At 44.1% G+C, this 16,674-nt stretch overlaps 3 protein-coding genes across 6 annotated transcripts in view; 2 read left to right on the forward strand and 1 right to left on the reverse strand.

Annotated features, from left to right (window-relative positions):
• Positions 1–5,272, forward strand: part of abi1a (abl-interactor 1a) — a 41,131-nt gene extending 35,859 nt beyond the window's left edge. The window contains 3 exon segments of the mRNA XM_069159721.1: positions 1,153–1,239; positions 2,496–2,681; positions 2,797–5,272. Of these exon segments, the coding sequence (XP_069015822.1) occupies positions 1,153–1,239; positions 2,496–2,681; positions 2,797–2,972 (449 nt within the window). The 3' untranslated portion in view covers positions 2,973–5,272.
• Positions 5,273–5,293: 21 nt separating this feature from the next.
• On the reverse strand, positions 5,294–9,716 carry pdss1 (prenyl (decaprenyl) diphosphate synthase, subunit 1). Its single transcript, XM_069159720.1, has 11 exons — positions 9,548–9,716; positions 8,669–8,733; positions 8,403–8,535; positions 8,188–8,318; positions 7,851–7,992; positions 7,641–7,752; positions 7,187–7,296; positions 6,987–7,067; positions 6,745–6,858; positions 6,571–6,651; positions 5,294–6,276 (listed from the first exon to the last, which is right to left on the reverse strand). The coding sequence occupies exons 1-11, from the start codon at positions 9,689–9,691 to the stop codon at positions 6,136–6,138; spliced, it is 1,254 nt and encodes a 417-aa protein (XP_069015821.1). The 5' UTR covers positions 9,692–9,716; the 3' UTR covers positions 5,294–6,135.
• A 3-nt stretch (positions 9,717–9,719) lies between these two features.
• LOC138204446 (protein adenylyltransferase SelO-like) lies at positions 9,720–16,667 on the forward strand. 4 transcript variants are annotated; one of them, XM_069159715.1, is made up of 20 exons: positions 9,720–9,859; positions 10,732–10,939; positions 11,030–11,148; positions 11,230–11,361; positions 11,566–11,630; positions 11,716–11,772; positions 11,901–11,999; positions 12,518–12,585; positions 12,703–12,790; positions 12,883–12,952; positions 13,455–13,527; positions 13,621–13,704; positions 14,043–14,172; positions 14,833–14,877; positions 14,985–15,066; positions 15,192–15,284; positions 15,630–15,706; positions 15,869–15,937; positions 16,010–16,089; positions 16,221–16,667. In XM_069159715.1, the coding sequence occupies exons 1-20, from the start codon at positions 9,773–9,775 to the stop codon at positions 16,484–16,486; spliced, it is 1,992 nt and encodes a 663-aa protein (XP_069015816.1). In that variant the 5' UTR covers positions 9,720–9,772; the 3' UTR covers positions 16,487–16,667. The 4 variants fall into 4 exon arrangements, with proteins under 4 accessions (XP_069015816.1, XP_069015819.1, XP_069015818.1 ...); XM_069159718.1 differs by having other exon boundaries at positions 9,734–9,859; positions 15,869–15,906; positions 16,221–16,429; XM_069159717.1 differs by having other exon boundaries at positions 9,794–9,859; positions 10,712–10,939.
• Positions 16,668–16,674: the final 7 nt, after the last annotated feature.

Genomic DNA, 16,674 nt, shown 5'->3' on the forward strand with positions numbered 1-16,674 from the left:
CTTCTTATCCATCAGTATTATAGTACGTCGTTTCGAAGTGAGTTTGCACACGGGATTATGATGCCCACATTTGGTGATGGGATCTTGGTTTGCAAATTAGTTAGGTGGGGTCAAGAAAAAGCGAAGTCATCGTTTGTTTTGTTTTTTAATTCAGTTTTTTTTTAAGGGGAGAATTGCTTTCGCCTGCTGCTGCTTGAGATAGCAGCAGCAGCAGCAGCAGGAAGAAGGAGGAAGAAGGAGGCGGAGTTAAAGTATCCTCTCGACATGCCCGAGAGGATACTTCCCCTAAAGAATGAAGTCACGCTTTATGGATTGCATTGATCGTGATCGCATCCAGATGTGGCCAGATGATCGCATTCCGATCGCGGCGCACCAGACGGGATAACATGACACAGATGTTAAATCCAGGTGTGGATGTGGTTCTAGTTCCTCATCAGCCTTGAGGTGCATTTTGCAGACACGCTCAGTCCTCAGTGTCCCTGAACTTTGGGAAATGATCTGGGAAAAGTCTGAAAAATATATATATATATATATATAAAAGTGTTGTTTTTTTTTGGATGTTACTACAACAGAAGGAGAGTTCAGCTGCTCTGCTCTGGGAAAGGGGAGGGGGGAGTTTTGAGAGGTGTGCAAGGCAAACGGCGCCCCCTTCTGGCCACCGGCAGCGCTTCCCCGGGAAACGGTCTGATTGACAGAAATCAAAACGTATAATCCACCGTTGACCCCCCCCCCCCCCTCTCAGATGCCGTGTGAAATCTCATCACGGCCGCAGACGTCACTGAACTTTTCAACCGGCAGTTTGTGTGTCTTGATCCGTGGAAACGTCGCCGTAGACAGACGTCAGTCGTTTTCTCTTAATAATCGGGAATTTTCACGTATAAAACCTTAAAAAAAATATATATATAATAGAGGCCACACATTTCAGCACTCGCTCTGCTGCCACTGTTTGCGTGTACAAGCTCACAATTCCTGCAAGTGTGTGTGTGTGTGTGTGTGTCACTGTTGTGTTTGCTTGGGACTGAGTGTCTGAACTGTCCTCTGTGTATTCTTGGTGACTGATGGGCTTTTATCTCTCTCTCTCTTTTTTTTTTTTTTTCCTTTTTTGTCGCTCACTCTCTCGGCCTTCCTGCCTCTCCTCTCGCCGGCTTGCAGTGTCTATCGCTCCACCTCCTCCCCCCATGCCCCAGCTGACTCCACAGATACCTCTGACTGGCTTTGTGGCCAGGATGCAGGAGAGCAGTAAGTGAATGAAGGCTAAAGACACACTCAGTACTTTCCTCCTTTTATCTGTGCCAACCGTTCCCCACTCCCAGAGCAACCCCCCAGCATGCATTGTGCTCGTCTGTCCTCTATGGCCTCACTGTTGAGAACTATTAATAGGCTACCGACCTCTTGCAACAAAGAATTGTTCAACTCCGTGCGCAAAATGTGTTTATATGTAGCTCGAAGGCAACTTGAACTGCTATTTGGAGGCAGATTTTTTTATTTCTACAGAAACAAAAACTGAACTGTAGTCGGGGTCTGACACACAGTTGCTGGATTCATCTCTAGCTTTGCAGTGGAAACACTGAATGTACTTGTAGCACTGCAGGGTTGAGGTGAGGTGAATGATAATGTCTTTTTTGGGGGGAAAAAAAAAGTCCCAAAAGGTCACCACGGAGCAGAACTGGAAGAGATGGCACTCTCTGCTGCCCCCTGCTGGTTCAAAGCCTGCACTATAGAGAAATACTACAGTTTAAGAGTCTTACTGTACTTCAGCTTGAAATTTCACTAGTGCTCATTTACTTTAAGGCTAAGGTTTAAAATGATGGTTTGGTCTTTGTATAGCTTATTTTCGTCAGTTTGGATGCTTGTCAAACGAACCTTTAACCTGCTGAATGGCATGAATCGGTGTATACTATGTTCATAAATCATGTTTTATCCCTTTTTTTTTTTTTTTCTTTCCTCCCGTATGCGCATGCCTGAGTAGATTGTCAGAGCCACAACAAGAGGAACACAATCTACATGAACCACTTAAGATGCTTAAACATCAAAAGTAAACCGTGTCATCGTACTGAGCGATCCACGGGAAGTCTCGCAGCCCGCTTTTCAAACACCTTCCAAACACAAACTCGTCTGCATGTCCTTGGCGTTATACGAGGCGCAATCAAAGAGTTTAGAGACTGTTCCTGTTGCGTGTCAACGGTGAAATCGAAAAAATGCGCGCAAGCCAGAGGTCACAAAAACGTGCGTAACCCGAGTGCTCATGTTGAGAAATGAACGCAACTCGGAGTACTCGCTCATGAGACTTGCAGCTTCCACCTGCTCCAAATTCATTGAGGTACTACGCTCCATTTTCCTGCAACAGCAGCAGTCTCAAAACGCCAAAATTTAGCTCGCCTCTCGTATATTTTCTGCATGATTCCCGCCGCCGCCGCCCTCTCGGCAGGTTCGTTTTAATCTTACGAAATCCCGACCGATTTCAACAAAACAAATCTCAACTTCAATCTCGGCAGTTGCAGATACTCCGACTCCACCTCCCCCTCCCCCGCCGGACGACATGCCCATGTTCGACGACTCCCCTCCGCCCCCGCCGCCTCCTCCAGTGGATTACGAGGAGGAGGACGCTGCTGTCGTTCACTACAACGACCCCTACGCGGACGGAGACCCGCAGTGGGCCCCCAAGACCTACGTCGAGAAAGGTTTGCTAAAATACATACAAATTATAATAATTCGAGTGCTTCGGAGTCGGATTAAAGCCTTCCTCTAAAACACTGGCCATTAATCCCTCCCTCCCCCTCCCACCTCCTTCACTAGTGGTGGCCATCTACGACTACGCCCGGGACAAGGACGACGAGTTGTCTTTCATGGAGGGGGCCATCATCTACGTCATCAAGAAGAACGACGACGGCTGGTTCGAGGGCGTGTCCAACGGCGTCACCGGCCTGTTCCCCGGCAACTACGTGGAGTCCATCATGCACTACGCCGACTGAAGGGACCTCGCAGTAAAAGTACAGTCTATTTATTCAGTCATATCATAATCCACTGAGAGACTGACCGCAGCAATCTGAACCCTGAGACGCATAGACATAACTGTATGATCCCCTTTTTGATATGACAGAATGTTCTTTTCCCTTACTGATTGCAAATAAAATGAAAAGTAATATCTATTTAGTTTATTTTGGTGTTATAGGGGCCGGGTTGGGGGGGGGGGGCATTTATGGAATATGTAAAAAAAAAAAAACAACAACACAACAAGCTGAAGGATGCGCGACGACGTCTTTGCCCGAACAAAAAAAAAAAAAAAAAACGCTGACTTTGCGAACAAGAATATTGGACGGGAACAAATCAAAGCGTTGAATGTCGCGTCAGCAGTTTCAGCTGCAGTGTTCGGACCGTCGGTTGTATATAACGTGAGCCGCAAGCCGCTCGGGTCTCTGTAATGTAAATTCAGTGAATGTCGATTATATGATTAGTTTTCATTAGTAGCGCCCTCCTCAACTCCGCGCAGAAAATAAACGCAAACGATAAAGACATTTAAATACTGTAAATGGCATTTCAAAGGCACAAACCAGTCCCGGCGTTAAAGCATGTCAAAAATTTTATAAGGTATTATGTAATCTTAAGTTTATTGCCATTATGCTTCCATTATGTTGTAAATGTACTCACCTCTTTGTTTTTTTTTTATGACATTGTTGAAATCACTGAACTTTTTAGACTCTGAAGTAAATTACAGGCTTTCCCCCTGACCTCACCTTTTTAAATGCAGATTTGCATTCGAACTTAAAATTTTCAAATTAAAATGGAGTTTACCTTTTTTCTTTTTTGCATTTACATCTGTTTGAAGCGAGAGAACACTTTCTGTTTTGCCACTATTATGAAGCATTTTAAGATTATGTCACATCACTGTTGATTTCATACTCCACACAAAATCTGCAGGCAATTCTTGAGTTCTGATAAGTGATAATTAGACAGTCCCTCCAGGATTTCGCTGAGTTTCTTTGTGATTAAAAAAAAAAAAAAAAAAAAAAAGTTTGATTTCTCAGTGGCTTTTCTCCAAAATTGTGCTAAAATTTGCGTTTTTTTTTTTTTTTTTTTTTTCCAGTAATTGCGCGAATTAGCAAAAATTGCAAGTTGAGGTAAAAATTTTTTTAAATTTTTAATCACTACAACCAAATAAAAAAAAGTATATATAATCATTACCTATTAAAAAAAAAAAAAAAAAAATCAGCATGCTGCACATCACGGAAATAGATGGGAATATTTTAGTTCTCTTTTTTTTTCTTCTGGAATTCAAAGAACTATGAGCTCCGACCGAGTTCAAAAAACATTCTTGAGACATAAATGTGACGTAGCTTTGCAAAACTGAGTCTGTGACTGCGATATAAAAGTGCTTTAAATGCATTTTGAATAATAATTTAAACACGAAGTGTAATTTCTTACAAGTGTAAGGGTGTAAAATAGAAACCGCATAATCTTATAGGGAAGTGCGACACGTGGTCGCCTAATTCTCGTATAACCACATTTTCCCATAAACCCCCGGTCACTTTCGGTTTTGAAGTTGTCACCCCCCCACCCCTCCCAGTCACCCGACGTGTGGTTTGTTTTGATGAGTTTTAAATAAAAAAAAAAAAAATCTTGCTGACTGTAAATGAAGTTTGTTTTTGCAAAAATTGCCCGAGTTCCCGCGAATCGCAGCGGAGGTTGGTTTTTAAATTTGCATTAAATGAATCGTCGCAAGATCTGGGATCTCCTGGAGGGGCTGCTTCGACGGGAACTGTCCCGCCCCGACAACGTAGACCCGACAAAAACAACCTCGAAATACCTCGTCAGTCTTCCCGAAGCAGCAGTGACCTGCTCCGGGTTTCAAGGGGCCGTGTCGAATGCGATGAACACGCGACGGTAAACTCAAGTAAAAATCAGCGTTAGGTGTCACTCAGGTCCAAGAATCCTCTCGATCACGTTGTATTTTTCTTTCTGTCCGCCCCCCCATCCCACCCCCCATCGTACATCTAACATGACCTCGTTTTTTTTTTTTTTTTTTTAGACATTCCCCGCAGCAGTCAGCTTTTACCATTTCAGGATACCGCAGCTAATGCCTTGAAAGTTTGGCCCAGATTCTTTTCATTTCCAACATAAAAAAAAAAAGTCAATAAAAATGTGTTCCGGCTCAATTTAATAGGTAGAAAAAACAAAAACAAATATATCTCTCCCTGCCCTTCCCTTTGTATATATAATATGTTGATTGAAAAATTAATGTACAGTCTTTTATAATAAACAATTCTATGTACAACGTGTGTGTCGTCACTTGGGGAGGAAACGAGACGGAAGCAGCGGTTTGGCTTAAATTAAAAAAAAAAAAAAAAAAAAAGTTGGTTTATTGAGCGCACAGTCATTGCAGATGTTCAGTCATTGCAGATGTTAAGGCCTCGGTTGTTACAGGGCACTTTGCATTACAGAAGTAACCTCAGAACATTTCACAAAAGTCAAAAAAAAAAGACCACGTGACTCGTTTGGCCTCTTGACGTGTGGACGGATCTCCAAACGACATCGGAACGGATCCAAAAACAAACACGACGACGGAGACGGAGACGGAGACTCACTTCCCGTCTCATTTGGAATTAACGGAAAAACAATTCTGCAACGCCGCCGCCAGCCGGCGCCGAACCGCCACGTAAACTCGCCGTGAGCGCTCACGGTTTCGCCGGTTGGAGCCGCGGCGGGACGTTGCAGTTACAGTACTGTAAAAGCAGTGAAGGTTTGGGCCGCGGCTTCGAGTGACATTTGTGACTTAATTCCAATCTTGAACTTATTTTCCAGTCCGTCACCCTGATTCCATTTAAGGAACTGGAAATGACAATAATTTGCACAAAAAAAACAAAAAAACAAGCGTGTACAGTTTTTGTTTGGGGAGTGGTCGAGAGAGAAGAAAAGGAGAGCGATGAAGCCGGTCGGAGAGACTCCCCTTGCGTTCGCCGTTTCGTTCTTTTCAAAAACCTGCTCGCGGCTTTATTCCCGCGGCAGTTGGCGGTAAAAGCGTCACCGGGAGTCCCTCCGAACCGAACTCCCCATCGCTTCTCTAACCGGTTTATTTCTGTGCCCACACCACGTGAGTCGTCCTTTCCACAGGGAGCTGCCTGCCGGAGGAGACGGGGTTCACTTGTCTCTGGTGAGCACCATCTCGGTGAGCCGGATGAGGGCGTCTCGCTCCGCGGACGGCCTGAGCATGCTGATCTGTCTGATGGCCTCCTGGCAGTAGCGCTGGGCCAGGAAGCTGGTCTGCTGCACGCCGTCGCTCTGGAACAAATCAGAAGGTCGGTGGTTCAGTCCCCAGCTCCTCCTGTCCACGTGCCTAAAAGTGTCCTTGAGCAAGACACTGAACCCTAAAAAAAATTAAAAAAAACTCGCTCCCGATCGTTTGCCGTCGGTTATGTTGTAAGTCGCTTTGGATGAAAGCGTCGGCTAAATGTAATGTAATGTCAAATCTGACTGTCCCCGAGCGATCCGGACTTTTAAACCCCACCGAACGCGTGGAGAGACACTTTGACCTCCCAAGAAGACCTGAAGCTGTAATACTGAACGACGTGGTACCTGAAGGACGTACTGCCAGGCTCGATCTACGTCCCCTTTGGAGCTGAAACGTCTCATGATCATCGCGTGCAGCTCGGGAAACTTGAGGAAGGACAGAAGACGGTGAAGACGGTACGTTCTGGTGACGTCCGGCTAAAACGTTCATCTTTTCAAATCGCCGGTGGGGCGTCTCACCTGTTGACACGCAAACAGCACCGGTCCGGTGGCCAAACCCAGTTTCAGATCGGCGGCTGACGGTTTCCCCAACTGACTGGCTCCCGACGTGAAGTCCAAAACATCGTCCACCAGCTACGGGACAAAAAAAAAAAACAACAAAAAAAAGCACACTTGAATAATTCCATATCATTACCGACACTGCAGGACGCAGCCGGAGATTTCAAATGATCGATCCGTTCTGCTGAAAGATGAGAAGTGACCTGAAACGCGATGCCGACGTTTCTCCCGTACTGGAAGGCAATTTCGTGAACTTCGGGATCAGAGTTCACCAGGATCGACACCTTAAATCAACGAGAGCAGGCGGTCAACGAAACAGAAAACCAAAAAAAAAAAAGGGCGAGCAGGAAGTGAGGCTGTCCTCCGTCTCTCTGCTATTTGTGTGCAGACAGAACGTACATACTGCTTTACAACTGTTTGCAATAAGACTCGCCGTCTTCTTGAACGTTTTCTCGAGGTAGTGTTTGAATCTCTCGTCCTCGTTCTCTTTGGAGCCCAACTGCATGAATTCGCCTGAAAGGAGGAGAAGAAGAAGAAGAACAAACGTCCGTTAACGGCCGTTTAAATCTTAAATAATAATAATAATTAAATCAAATCTCTTTAAATTAACCTTTAATTTTTTTTTTTTTTTTTTAAATGGAACGTTGCACGTCGTTGCAAAAGAGACGTTGCCGTGCCAACGGCTGGTCGGATTACGTCACTTTGGTGTTTCTATTGGCCGTGCGATTGCAAATAGTTCCCCCTCCAGTGATTAGTTCCTCTCATGGACGCCTCAGAGCTGCACCCACTGTGTGTGCTAGAAGCTCGGAGGGGGGAGGGGGGGGGATGAATACGATAATTTGAGCGGCGTACCGTACCTCTCACCAGGTCCTCTATCACCTGGGACAACACTTTCACCACCGTGATGTTGCCGATTCGAGCCAGCGCCATCGAGGCGGCCGAGAGGATGAAATCTCCGACTAAGATAGCCTAAAAAAAAAAAAAAAAAAAACGGATGACATACCGAGTGACAATCGATATGAACCGAGGAGGAAAGGAAGCGGATTTTTTTTTTTTATTTCCCTTACCTTCCTTTCACCCCACATGACATTGATGGTTCTCTTTCCTCTTCGCTTGTCCGAACCGTCTATTACGTCGTCGTGCACCAGGCTGGCAGTGTGAATCATTTCAGAGATCATCGCTATGGCCCTCTGCCCCGGGAGCAAATCTCTGCAGTCGGCAAAAAAAAAAACAGGGCGACGGGTTGCAGGAAGTCGGATTTAAATGGATTACGCTTCATATAATAAACGCAAGAAAGACTTATCACAAGGTGCGGCTCGGCTCCGGCCAGCAGTTCGCTCGTAGGTCGGTTGTGCCATAAAATTTTTTAAAAAAAAGAGCACTTCAGCCATGATGTCTTCTTACCCGGCTCTGTTGCTGTGGATGTTCATGGCGCGGGCCATCAGGACGACGATCATCGGTCGGATGGCTTTGCCTTTGCCATCGAAGTAGTAGTCGCACAGAAACTTCAGCTCTTCTTTGGATACGAACAGCTCCTGCAAGGCGCGGCGATAAAAGCCGCGGCTTTTACGTCGGGCTTTATAAAACGAGGTCAACGACACCCGGACCGGACGACTTACCTTTTTGATATCGTCGTATAAACTCGTCAAGTCTTTCTGCGCCAACGCGAACGGGTCCTTCGGCTTCGCGTCGCTGTGCGTCGCTCTGCAGCAGCGGGACTGACGCGATGGAAACGGCAACCGTGGCTTGTGTCTGCGGAGAGAAGAGATACGCAAAACCGAGAACGACGCACGCGTTTTAATGAACGCCCCGATCGGGGGGAAAAAAAAAAAAAAAACACTAAGAAATGAACGTGCAACTTTTCAAAACTTCTGCTTGAACTCACCTGATTAGAGATAAAGTAAAGTTTAGAGTTTTCGAGCGCGTCTGGGTAGCTGATGGAGGCTGCGCCTGAAAGACAAAAAGAGTTCAGGCACACGCTGCACATCGGACGGCCGAGATGTTGTGATGATTGGTTCAGAAAAATCAGAGATCGTGCAATTTATGTCAGGTTTTACATAACCTGAGCCGAAGTCGTTTTCTTATTTTGACCCATTAATGTGTACAGTTGGAAAAGCAATATATATATATATATATTGGTGTCTGCATCAGAACCAGCCAAAATACTTGGAAAATATCAGTATATCATTCATATATCTGCAAGAAATCCAATAATATGGGATCCTTAGTCATCGCTGTTTACTCAAAAAGGAGAATTTGCAGCCTTTTCCCCTCTTTTCTAAAATCCTCAGTTTTGTGAAGGAAGTCTGGAGCCCTGTGAGAGTCAATGTCAAATGAATGAATGAATGAGGTGTGAAAACGTGACTGGGAAGCTGACTGGACACTTAAGAGAAGACAGGTGGCCGAGTCCAAGACAGCTTATATATATATATATATATATATATATAAAAAAGAGGTGTCCTGTGATGTCCCGGGGCAGGTCTCGACCTTTACCTACACACCCCGAACACACCCAGGCAACGGCTCACTGTTCATTTCAGCGATTTTGACCAAAAAACGCAGGAAACTGTTGCTTCAGACGGAATTACGGTGAAATAGTCACGAAATGTCACGGACACGGTAGTGAAACAGCACTCGGCTGAGGCTTTGGACCACTTCAACCGCAGGGAGGGAGGGGGGGGGGGGAAGCCGGCAGACGGGCTCCGCGGTGTGTATGACCTTCCTCCCGGTGTGACAGGGCTTACGTCCCTCCCGCAGAACTCACCTCGTTCCCCGGCCCGCAGCTCCAGGACGCCCGGCCCAGAGAGGACGCAGACCGGCCGTTCGTGTACCGCGAGGTTTCAAACAAACTCGCGGTCGCGCAGTTCGCGGTCCACCGCCGGCAATGCCTCCACCACGGACCCGCCATGTTCCCGGAGTAGCACGCATCGGTAACGCGTTACGGAACCGGAAAGGTTGTAAACTCGGGGCGTGGGGATGATGACGTTTCATGACGACGAGGGGAGCGCGAGCCGGAAGGAGGAAGAGGAGGAGGAGGAGGAAGAGGAGGCACGAGTGTTACAAAACAAACGTTAAGGTAATACTCAGTTTATGTTTTTCTTCAAACTAAAAGCTATAAAGCATTTTTTTTTTTTTTTTTTTTTTTCCATGGCGGGAAATATTACACGTGTTTAGGGATGAGCTGCGTTGCTAACAGCTGAGCTAACTACTTAAAAAAAAAAAGAAGCTTTTTATGTTTATGGGATGTTCCGGCTAATTCAGTAAACATACCCCAGATTAAGTCTTTCTTTGTGTATTTATTTATTTATTGATACACACGACAGTTTACATTTTAATTTCATTGACGTTTGACTTAATACTACTACGTAAAATTGACTTGCATTGTTTTTAATCTAATTTAATTTATATTTTATTATATATACTGTGCATTTTTACATTTTTGTATATTTATTACCTTTACTACCTTTATTTGTATTATTATTATTATTATTATACATAACCAGATTGCTGCTTAGCAACAACAACAACAATAAACAAAACAGGAGAAAATAAAGAGTACAGGACGGCAAACAAAAATAATTACGAGGTCCTCCATATTTATCAGGATGTTATTTAAACAACAAATGTATAAGATAAACAAGTCTCATCAGAATCACTAAATTCACAAACACAAAACTTCATAAACTTTCCAAAATGTTTTTTCTACTTGTGAAATACTCTGGAGTAGTTGATGACATCATTATTGTAAGTAGCACACACACACACACACACACACACACACACGTACTCTGAATGAGATCTGCCACCAAAACAAGTCGCCTGACTAACATTTTTAATTGGTTATCACACACAAAGTGCTAATTTTGATACATTACATCATCACATTCGATTATATATATATATTTTTTTTAATTTTACTCTTATGCAGTTCTTCTTTATCGCTGTAAGGGGGCGATGTGGAGCGTCTGCAGAGCGCTCGTCTTTTCCCTGACGGCGGCGTCGGCGTCGGCGTCGACCTTCACGCCCGCGTACGTCCCGGACTTCTGCTCCAGGTCCGACCCCGACGGTTGCCGCGACGACGCGGCGTCGAACGGGAACGCCTCAGAGCTCGTACGCGGCCCGGGCCGGTTCGGAGTCTCCTGCGAGAAGCTGATAGGTGAGAGAGAGAGAGACGCACGCGTCTCGTCTTCACGGATCGACATCGAGACAGCGGCATCAACGTCAGTCGTTTCTTTTCTCTCCGCAGAAACATTCCCGCTCGATGAAGTCGACGGCGACTTCGTTCGCACCGTGAAGAACTGCGTGTTCTCCAAATCCACTCCGACCCCACTAAAAGGCCCGTTAAGACTGGCAGCAGTTTCTAAGGTCATGATCTATTATTATTATTATTATTATTATTATTGTCACAACTTCTACCATCGTTCACGTGTGAATTTTCCTCAGCAGGACGTCATCGAGGGGATTTTAGATTTGAATGTGACGCACGTCACGCGGTCGGATGATTTCCTGCGGTATGCGAGCGGCGGCCGACTGATACCGGGATCTGTTCCGCTCGCTCACAGGTACGGAGGCCATCAGGTAAAAAGATCGAGTTCCTTCATTCAAATACATCCAATATAAAAAACAAAACAAAACAAAAAAAACAACATCTTTATTATTTGAGGACGAGATCAGACCGGGCGGTTTAAACAAAGCTGAGTTCATTTGTGTAAAATCGGAGTTTAAATCTGACCACCGCTGGTTATATTGAAATTTTGCTCACGAATACGTCTCCCTGTTTAGTTTGGCTACTGGGCCGGTCAGCTGGGTGACGGTCGGGCTCATTTCCTCGGTCAGTATTCGAACAGGTGAGAACATTTAAAAAAAAAGAAGTAAGTTATGATATTTATGTGTCATTACCGATTAAAGTATAAAAAAAAAATGTTTTTATAGGAAAGGAGAAATATGGGAACTGCAGCTCAAAGGTTCGGGGAAAACTCCGTATTCAAGGTATGTTTCTTTCTCTTTTATTAAATATTTTATCTCTGCACAAACACCAAAATCAATGTCTTCTGTAATATATATATGTAGGTTACATTCATTATTAATAGAAACTGAATGACTGCGTCTCACCGCAGGTCCGGAGACGGTCGAGCTGTGATCCGCTCGTCCGTCAGGGAGTTCCTCTGCAGCGAGGCGATGCACTCCCTGGGGGTTCCCACCAGCAGGGCGGCCAGGTGAGATCCACTTTAATAAAAAATGAAAGGCAAGAGACGTGTTCTTATCTGGGTTTATGTTCAAAGTGTAAACTTTCTTTTCTTTTTTTGGAAGGATTTCAACTTTTTTTTTTTTTTTTTTAAATTTGAAGCCGATGTCAATATTTATGAGATTTTGAGCAGCTTTCAGTCTGACGTGAACGGTTCATTATTGGGCGACGTTACCGCCAGCAAGAACATACAGATATACAGTGTGCAGCGTCATTTTTTTTCTTTTTTCCCCCATCAGAAACACCACATTATTAAAAAAAAAATAGCTTTGGGTTCTAAAACATTACTTGTTTAGTGAGGGTTGTTTTTTTTTTCTTTTTTCTTTTAAGCTTATTTCTTTGAGAAATTGTCTGGAAGTTATTTGACACTTGCAAAGGGGTTGATATGCTCATAATAAATTAGAAACTGCTGCGTGTCGGTGATGTCGTTCTCGTCTCGTGATTGTTCCGCGAAGTGTTCTTTTTCATTCCTTTTCTTTGCGTTTTCAGCCTGATTGTAAGCGAGGAGCCGGTGTTTCGGGATCAATTCTACGACGGAAATGTGAAAACAGAGCGAGGTACAGAGAATCCACACAAAAACACTCGAAGCTTTTTCATTTTAAATGTCCCGCGTGGTAATTATCATATATACACGTATCTATTGTTAAAATGTTTTTAATCTTTATCCCGTCCAGGAGCTGTTGTTCTCCGGTTGGCCAAGTCGTGGTTCCGGATCGGATCTTTAGAAATTCTGTCTCAGAGTGGAGAAATAGACCTTCTGAGGTGAGACTTTCTTTTTTTTCTTTTGTCCCTCCGGTCGTGTGTTCGGTGTCCTGCAGCTTGTAAACATAATTCTGTCGTCATGTTGATTTTAGAAAGCTGCTGAACTTCGTGATCGAGGAGCATTTTTCCTTTGTGCGTCCGGACGACCCGGATAAATACTTGGTGAGTCGTGTGTCGTGGAAATGGCGAAATGATCAGATGAACCCCGACACGATAAACCGTCTTTTGTCAATTTATTGAAACGACATACTATAAGACACGTCAAGACTTACGATAAGAGCAGGAAAGAATCACAGAGTCAATCTGTGCGTGGTGAGTCCGACCCAACGCGCAGATACAGTCGCGCATTTGTAACCGAAGACGTGTTATTAAAAAGGTAGAACGGGGAGATCTTCCACCGTCACGATCTTCACGAGACGAAGCTGAGCAAGCTTCTCGCACACAAATAAAATGTGCTTCAGGTTCTGCTGGAAAGTTACAGAGAATCATTGTAGTGCCCAGGTTATTTTATATGTATGTATATATATCTGTATATATATATATATATATATATATATATATATATGAAAAGAAAAAGGACTCAAACAGACATTTTTTGTGTTAAAACTAACTTTTGTAAAAGTAACAAGTAAATGATTTATTGTGTATTTCTTTGTGTTTGCAGGTGTTTTACTCCACAGTTGTGAATGAAACGGCGCACCTGATCGCCCTGTGGACGTCAGTTGGATTTGCACATGGTGAGAAACCGTTCTGACTGAACATTTTATCCCGTTTTTTTTGTTTTTTTTACTTTTACTTTCCCGATATCTACCGCTGCGCCATCCCAACAGGCGTTTGCAACACGGACAACTTCAGCCTTCTTTCTGTCACCGTGGACTACGGACCGTTTGGCTTCATGGAGTCGTACAACCCCGGTGCGTAAAACCTTCCCCGGCTCTTCCCTGGCTCTTCCCCGGCTCTTCCCCGGCTCTTCTCCAGCTCTTCTCCGGCTCTTCCCCGGCTCTTCCCCGGCTCTTCCCCGGCTCTTCCCCGGCTCTTCTCCGGCTCTTCCCCGGCTCTTCCCCGGCTCTTCTCCGGCTCTTCCCCGGCTCTTCTCCGGCTCTTCCCCGGCTCTTCTCCGGCTCTTCCCCGGCTCTTCTCCGGCTCTTCCCCGGCTCTTCCCCGGCTCTTCTCCAGCTCTTCCCCGGCTCTTCTCCGGCTCTTCTCCGGCTCCCGCCGAGCGTCAGACGAAATAAATCTCTCACCGTTGCAGATTTTGTCCCCAACGCCTCCGACGACGAGGGCAGATACAGCGTAGGAGCTCAGGCCGACGTCGGCCTCTTCAACCTGGAGAAGCTCCTGTCGGCTCTGAGTGCCGTGCTCTCGCACCGGCAGCAGAAGCGGTAAGAGCACCGGGACATCACTTTGTCTTGAACGAGACTTTACATGTGAAGCGATGTGTCCAACAGAAATTGCAACAACCCGTCTAGAAGTTGAGCTCTGCAAAAGCCTTTTTTTTTTTTTTTTTTTTTTTGCACGTTGCCAAACCCTAAATTAAGAGGTAAATTGTTGCTGTGTTGAATATTTGGACGAGAAAAGACCGGATGAAAGAGGAACTTCTGAGCCAGAAATGTTGGACATTATTAAATCACAGTAGAAAAGTCATAAAATTCACTACTTCCCGTCTGTTGGCTTCATCGACATGTTTGAACAAGCAAACAGTTGATCCTCTTTGAAAACGGTACTTTCGCACAAAAGGTGATGTATTCAAACAAAAGACATCTAAGATCTACATTTTTTAAAATAATTTACACGATTACAAAAGCAGATCTGACACAAAGTGAATACATTTATTAAAGCTCAAATAGAACAGCTTTTTATCAAAGCAGAAAAAAAAAGTTTGTCCAAATATGTCAAATAAAAGCCAACAATTTCTATTAGAAGTACTTACTTTTTCACGTGATTTTATATGTTCATCATTCTGTGCTTCTTATTTTTGCTTTATGATATTTAAGAAACTACGAAGCATTATTCTTCATCTTTTTTTTTTTCTCCTTTTTCAGGGCTAAAATGATTTTAAAAGGATATGCTGACATTTACCAGAAGAGGTGAGCTCCGTGTGAAATCTTGTCTTTTTGCCCCGATGTTTTCCTTCATGCCATCCATGATAGTAATCATACGTTATTCATCTTTTATTTTATTTATCGCATTTCAGGATCCACCTGATATTTAAAGCCAAACTGGGTCTTCTCGGTGAAGAGGAGGGCGACGGCTACCTGATCGCCTTCCTGCTTAAGGTCGTGTCATTTAGCCGGATTCTGTCTGCTGAGTCCCGTTTCAATCTGCTGAATCGGCTTACTCTGTAATTAAATTCTATTTTTTTTTTTTTTTTTACTCCCGCTGTAACTTGTTTTCTTCCCAGATGATGGAGGACACGCAGTCGGACTTCACCGCGACCTTCAGGCAGCTCAGCGAAGTTTCGGCCGAGCAGCTTCACAACAGCAACTTCACACAGGTTAAGAGTGGAAGTGGAAACACTCCCGTCTTTAAATTTCTATTTATTTATGATTATATTCACCAAGGACACGGTAAGTCATTATCCGACAATGTGACGATGTGTTTTCCTCTAATTCCTGATTTACCACGGCAAATGTAAAAAGAAAAAGTTAGGATGAATACGTGTTTTTTTTTAAAGATATCTAAAAAAAATACATGTTTGTGAGCGTGTTGCATATTTTTTTTTATTTCACTCTGTGTCTGTCCAAATAGTGAAACAGTGTTCTGCTAGTATGAAAGTCAGCCATATGTATTCAGAAGCACTCCTCTTATGATTTGATTACTTTTATTTGCCCTCTATTAGATGTGGGCTCTTGATGACCTGTCGTTACACCAGCTCTTCTCTGATTGGCTCGGCATGTACCTGCTCCGGCTCAGTCGGTAAGCCCCCCCAAAAAAACAACAACAAAAAAAAAATCACGTCAGACTTTATGTTTGGTATTATAAAAAAAATTTAATTGTTAATTTTTTAGCTCGTTAGTGTGTCAGAAGGCTGTTTTTAATTTTTGCTTAAATCATCAAATCATTTCTGTTTCTCTTCAGACAACCGAATAATTCAGACCGTCAACGCAGGATGAAACGTAAGCCAGTGAATCTCCGTGGTGATTGGATGTAAATATTTATTGATTTTTTTTTTTTTAATGACGGTGAGAGAAGCATCTAATCACATTAAATATCTCACAGATGTAAATCCCAGATACGTGCTGAGGAACTGGATGGCAGAGTCGGCCGTAAGGAAAGCCGAAGGGAACGATTTTTCGGAGGTACGTGTCTTTTATAAATTAAATAACCCCCCCCCCCCCCCCCACCAAAAAACAAAAAAAAACAAAAAAAAAACAAGAGAAGCTGTTTTGATCGATTTCCACACAACTGCGATTTTCTCGTCGCCCACTAGGTGGAGCTGCTGCACCGCATCCTGTCCTCTCCCTTCGTTACACAAGACACTGCAGAGGAGGCGGGCTATGCAGCAAGACCTCCTGGGTGGGCTCGGAGTTTAAAGGTCAGCTGTTCCTCATGAGGGATGTAGAAAAAAAAAATATTAAAAAAGGAAGAACTCACCTGCAGTATGTTTTTCTTATATTCTGTCACGTTTGTTGGAATATATTTGGTCCAAAAATGTCAACGTTGTGGCTGCGGTTAAACGTCACGTTGCTTCTTTAAGGATCTGGGTTTAAATAGTCAGGAAATACCGAACAACCGTTTTTTTTGGAGGATTTTATCACGTTGTTATTCGGGTTTGCGTTGATTGATTGTGAAATTGAAACGAGCGTTTCTCTACATCCGACGGCGTCAGGTCGCACTCGCTGACAGAAAGAAGAAGCTTTCATTTCAGTCTGATAAGAAATAAT

This window comes from Embiotoca jacksoni, unplaced genomic scaffold, assembly GCF_022577435.1.
Source record: "Embiotoca jacksoni isolate LCO1_2020_lvr unplaced genomic scaffold, fEmbJac1.0.p SCAF_25, whole genome shotgun sequence".
Classification (NCBI taxonomy): domain Eukaryota; kingdom Metazoa; phylum Chordata; class Actinopteri; family Embiotocidae; genus Embiotoca; species Embiotoca jacksoni.

Excerpts from the sequence above, each read along its gene's own strand:
- pdss1 (XM_069159720.1), bottom strand. The coding sequence starts at position 9,691 with ATGGCGGGTCCGTGGTGGAGGCATTGCCGGCGGTGGACCGCGAACTGC. Across the intron at positions 8,734-9,547 it reads GCTGCGGGCCGGGGAACGAG|GCGCAGCCTCCATCAGCTAC; the intron begins GTGAGTTCTGCG and ends TTTGTCTTTCAG. Across the intron at positions 7,993-8,187 it reads ATCCACAGCAACAGAGCCGG|AGATTTGCTCCCGGGGCAGA; the intron begins GTAAGAAGACAT and ends TGCCGACTGCAG.
- LOC138204446 (XM_069159715.1), top strand. The coding sequence starts at position 9,773 with ATGACGACGAGGGGAGCGCGAGCCGGAAGGAGGAAGAGGAGGAGGAGG. Across the intron at positions 9,860-10,731 it reads GTTACAAAACAAACGTTAAG|GGGGCGATGTGGAGCGTCTG; the intron begins GTAATACTCAGT and ends TATCGCTGTAAG. Across the intron at positions 12,586-12,702 it reads AAATGTGAAAACAGAGCGAG|GAGCTGTTGTTCTCCGGTTG; the intron begins GTACAGAGAATC and ends TATCCCGTCCAG.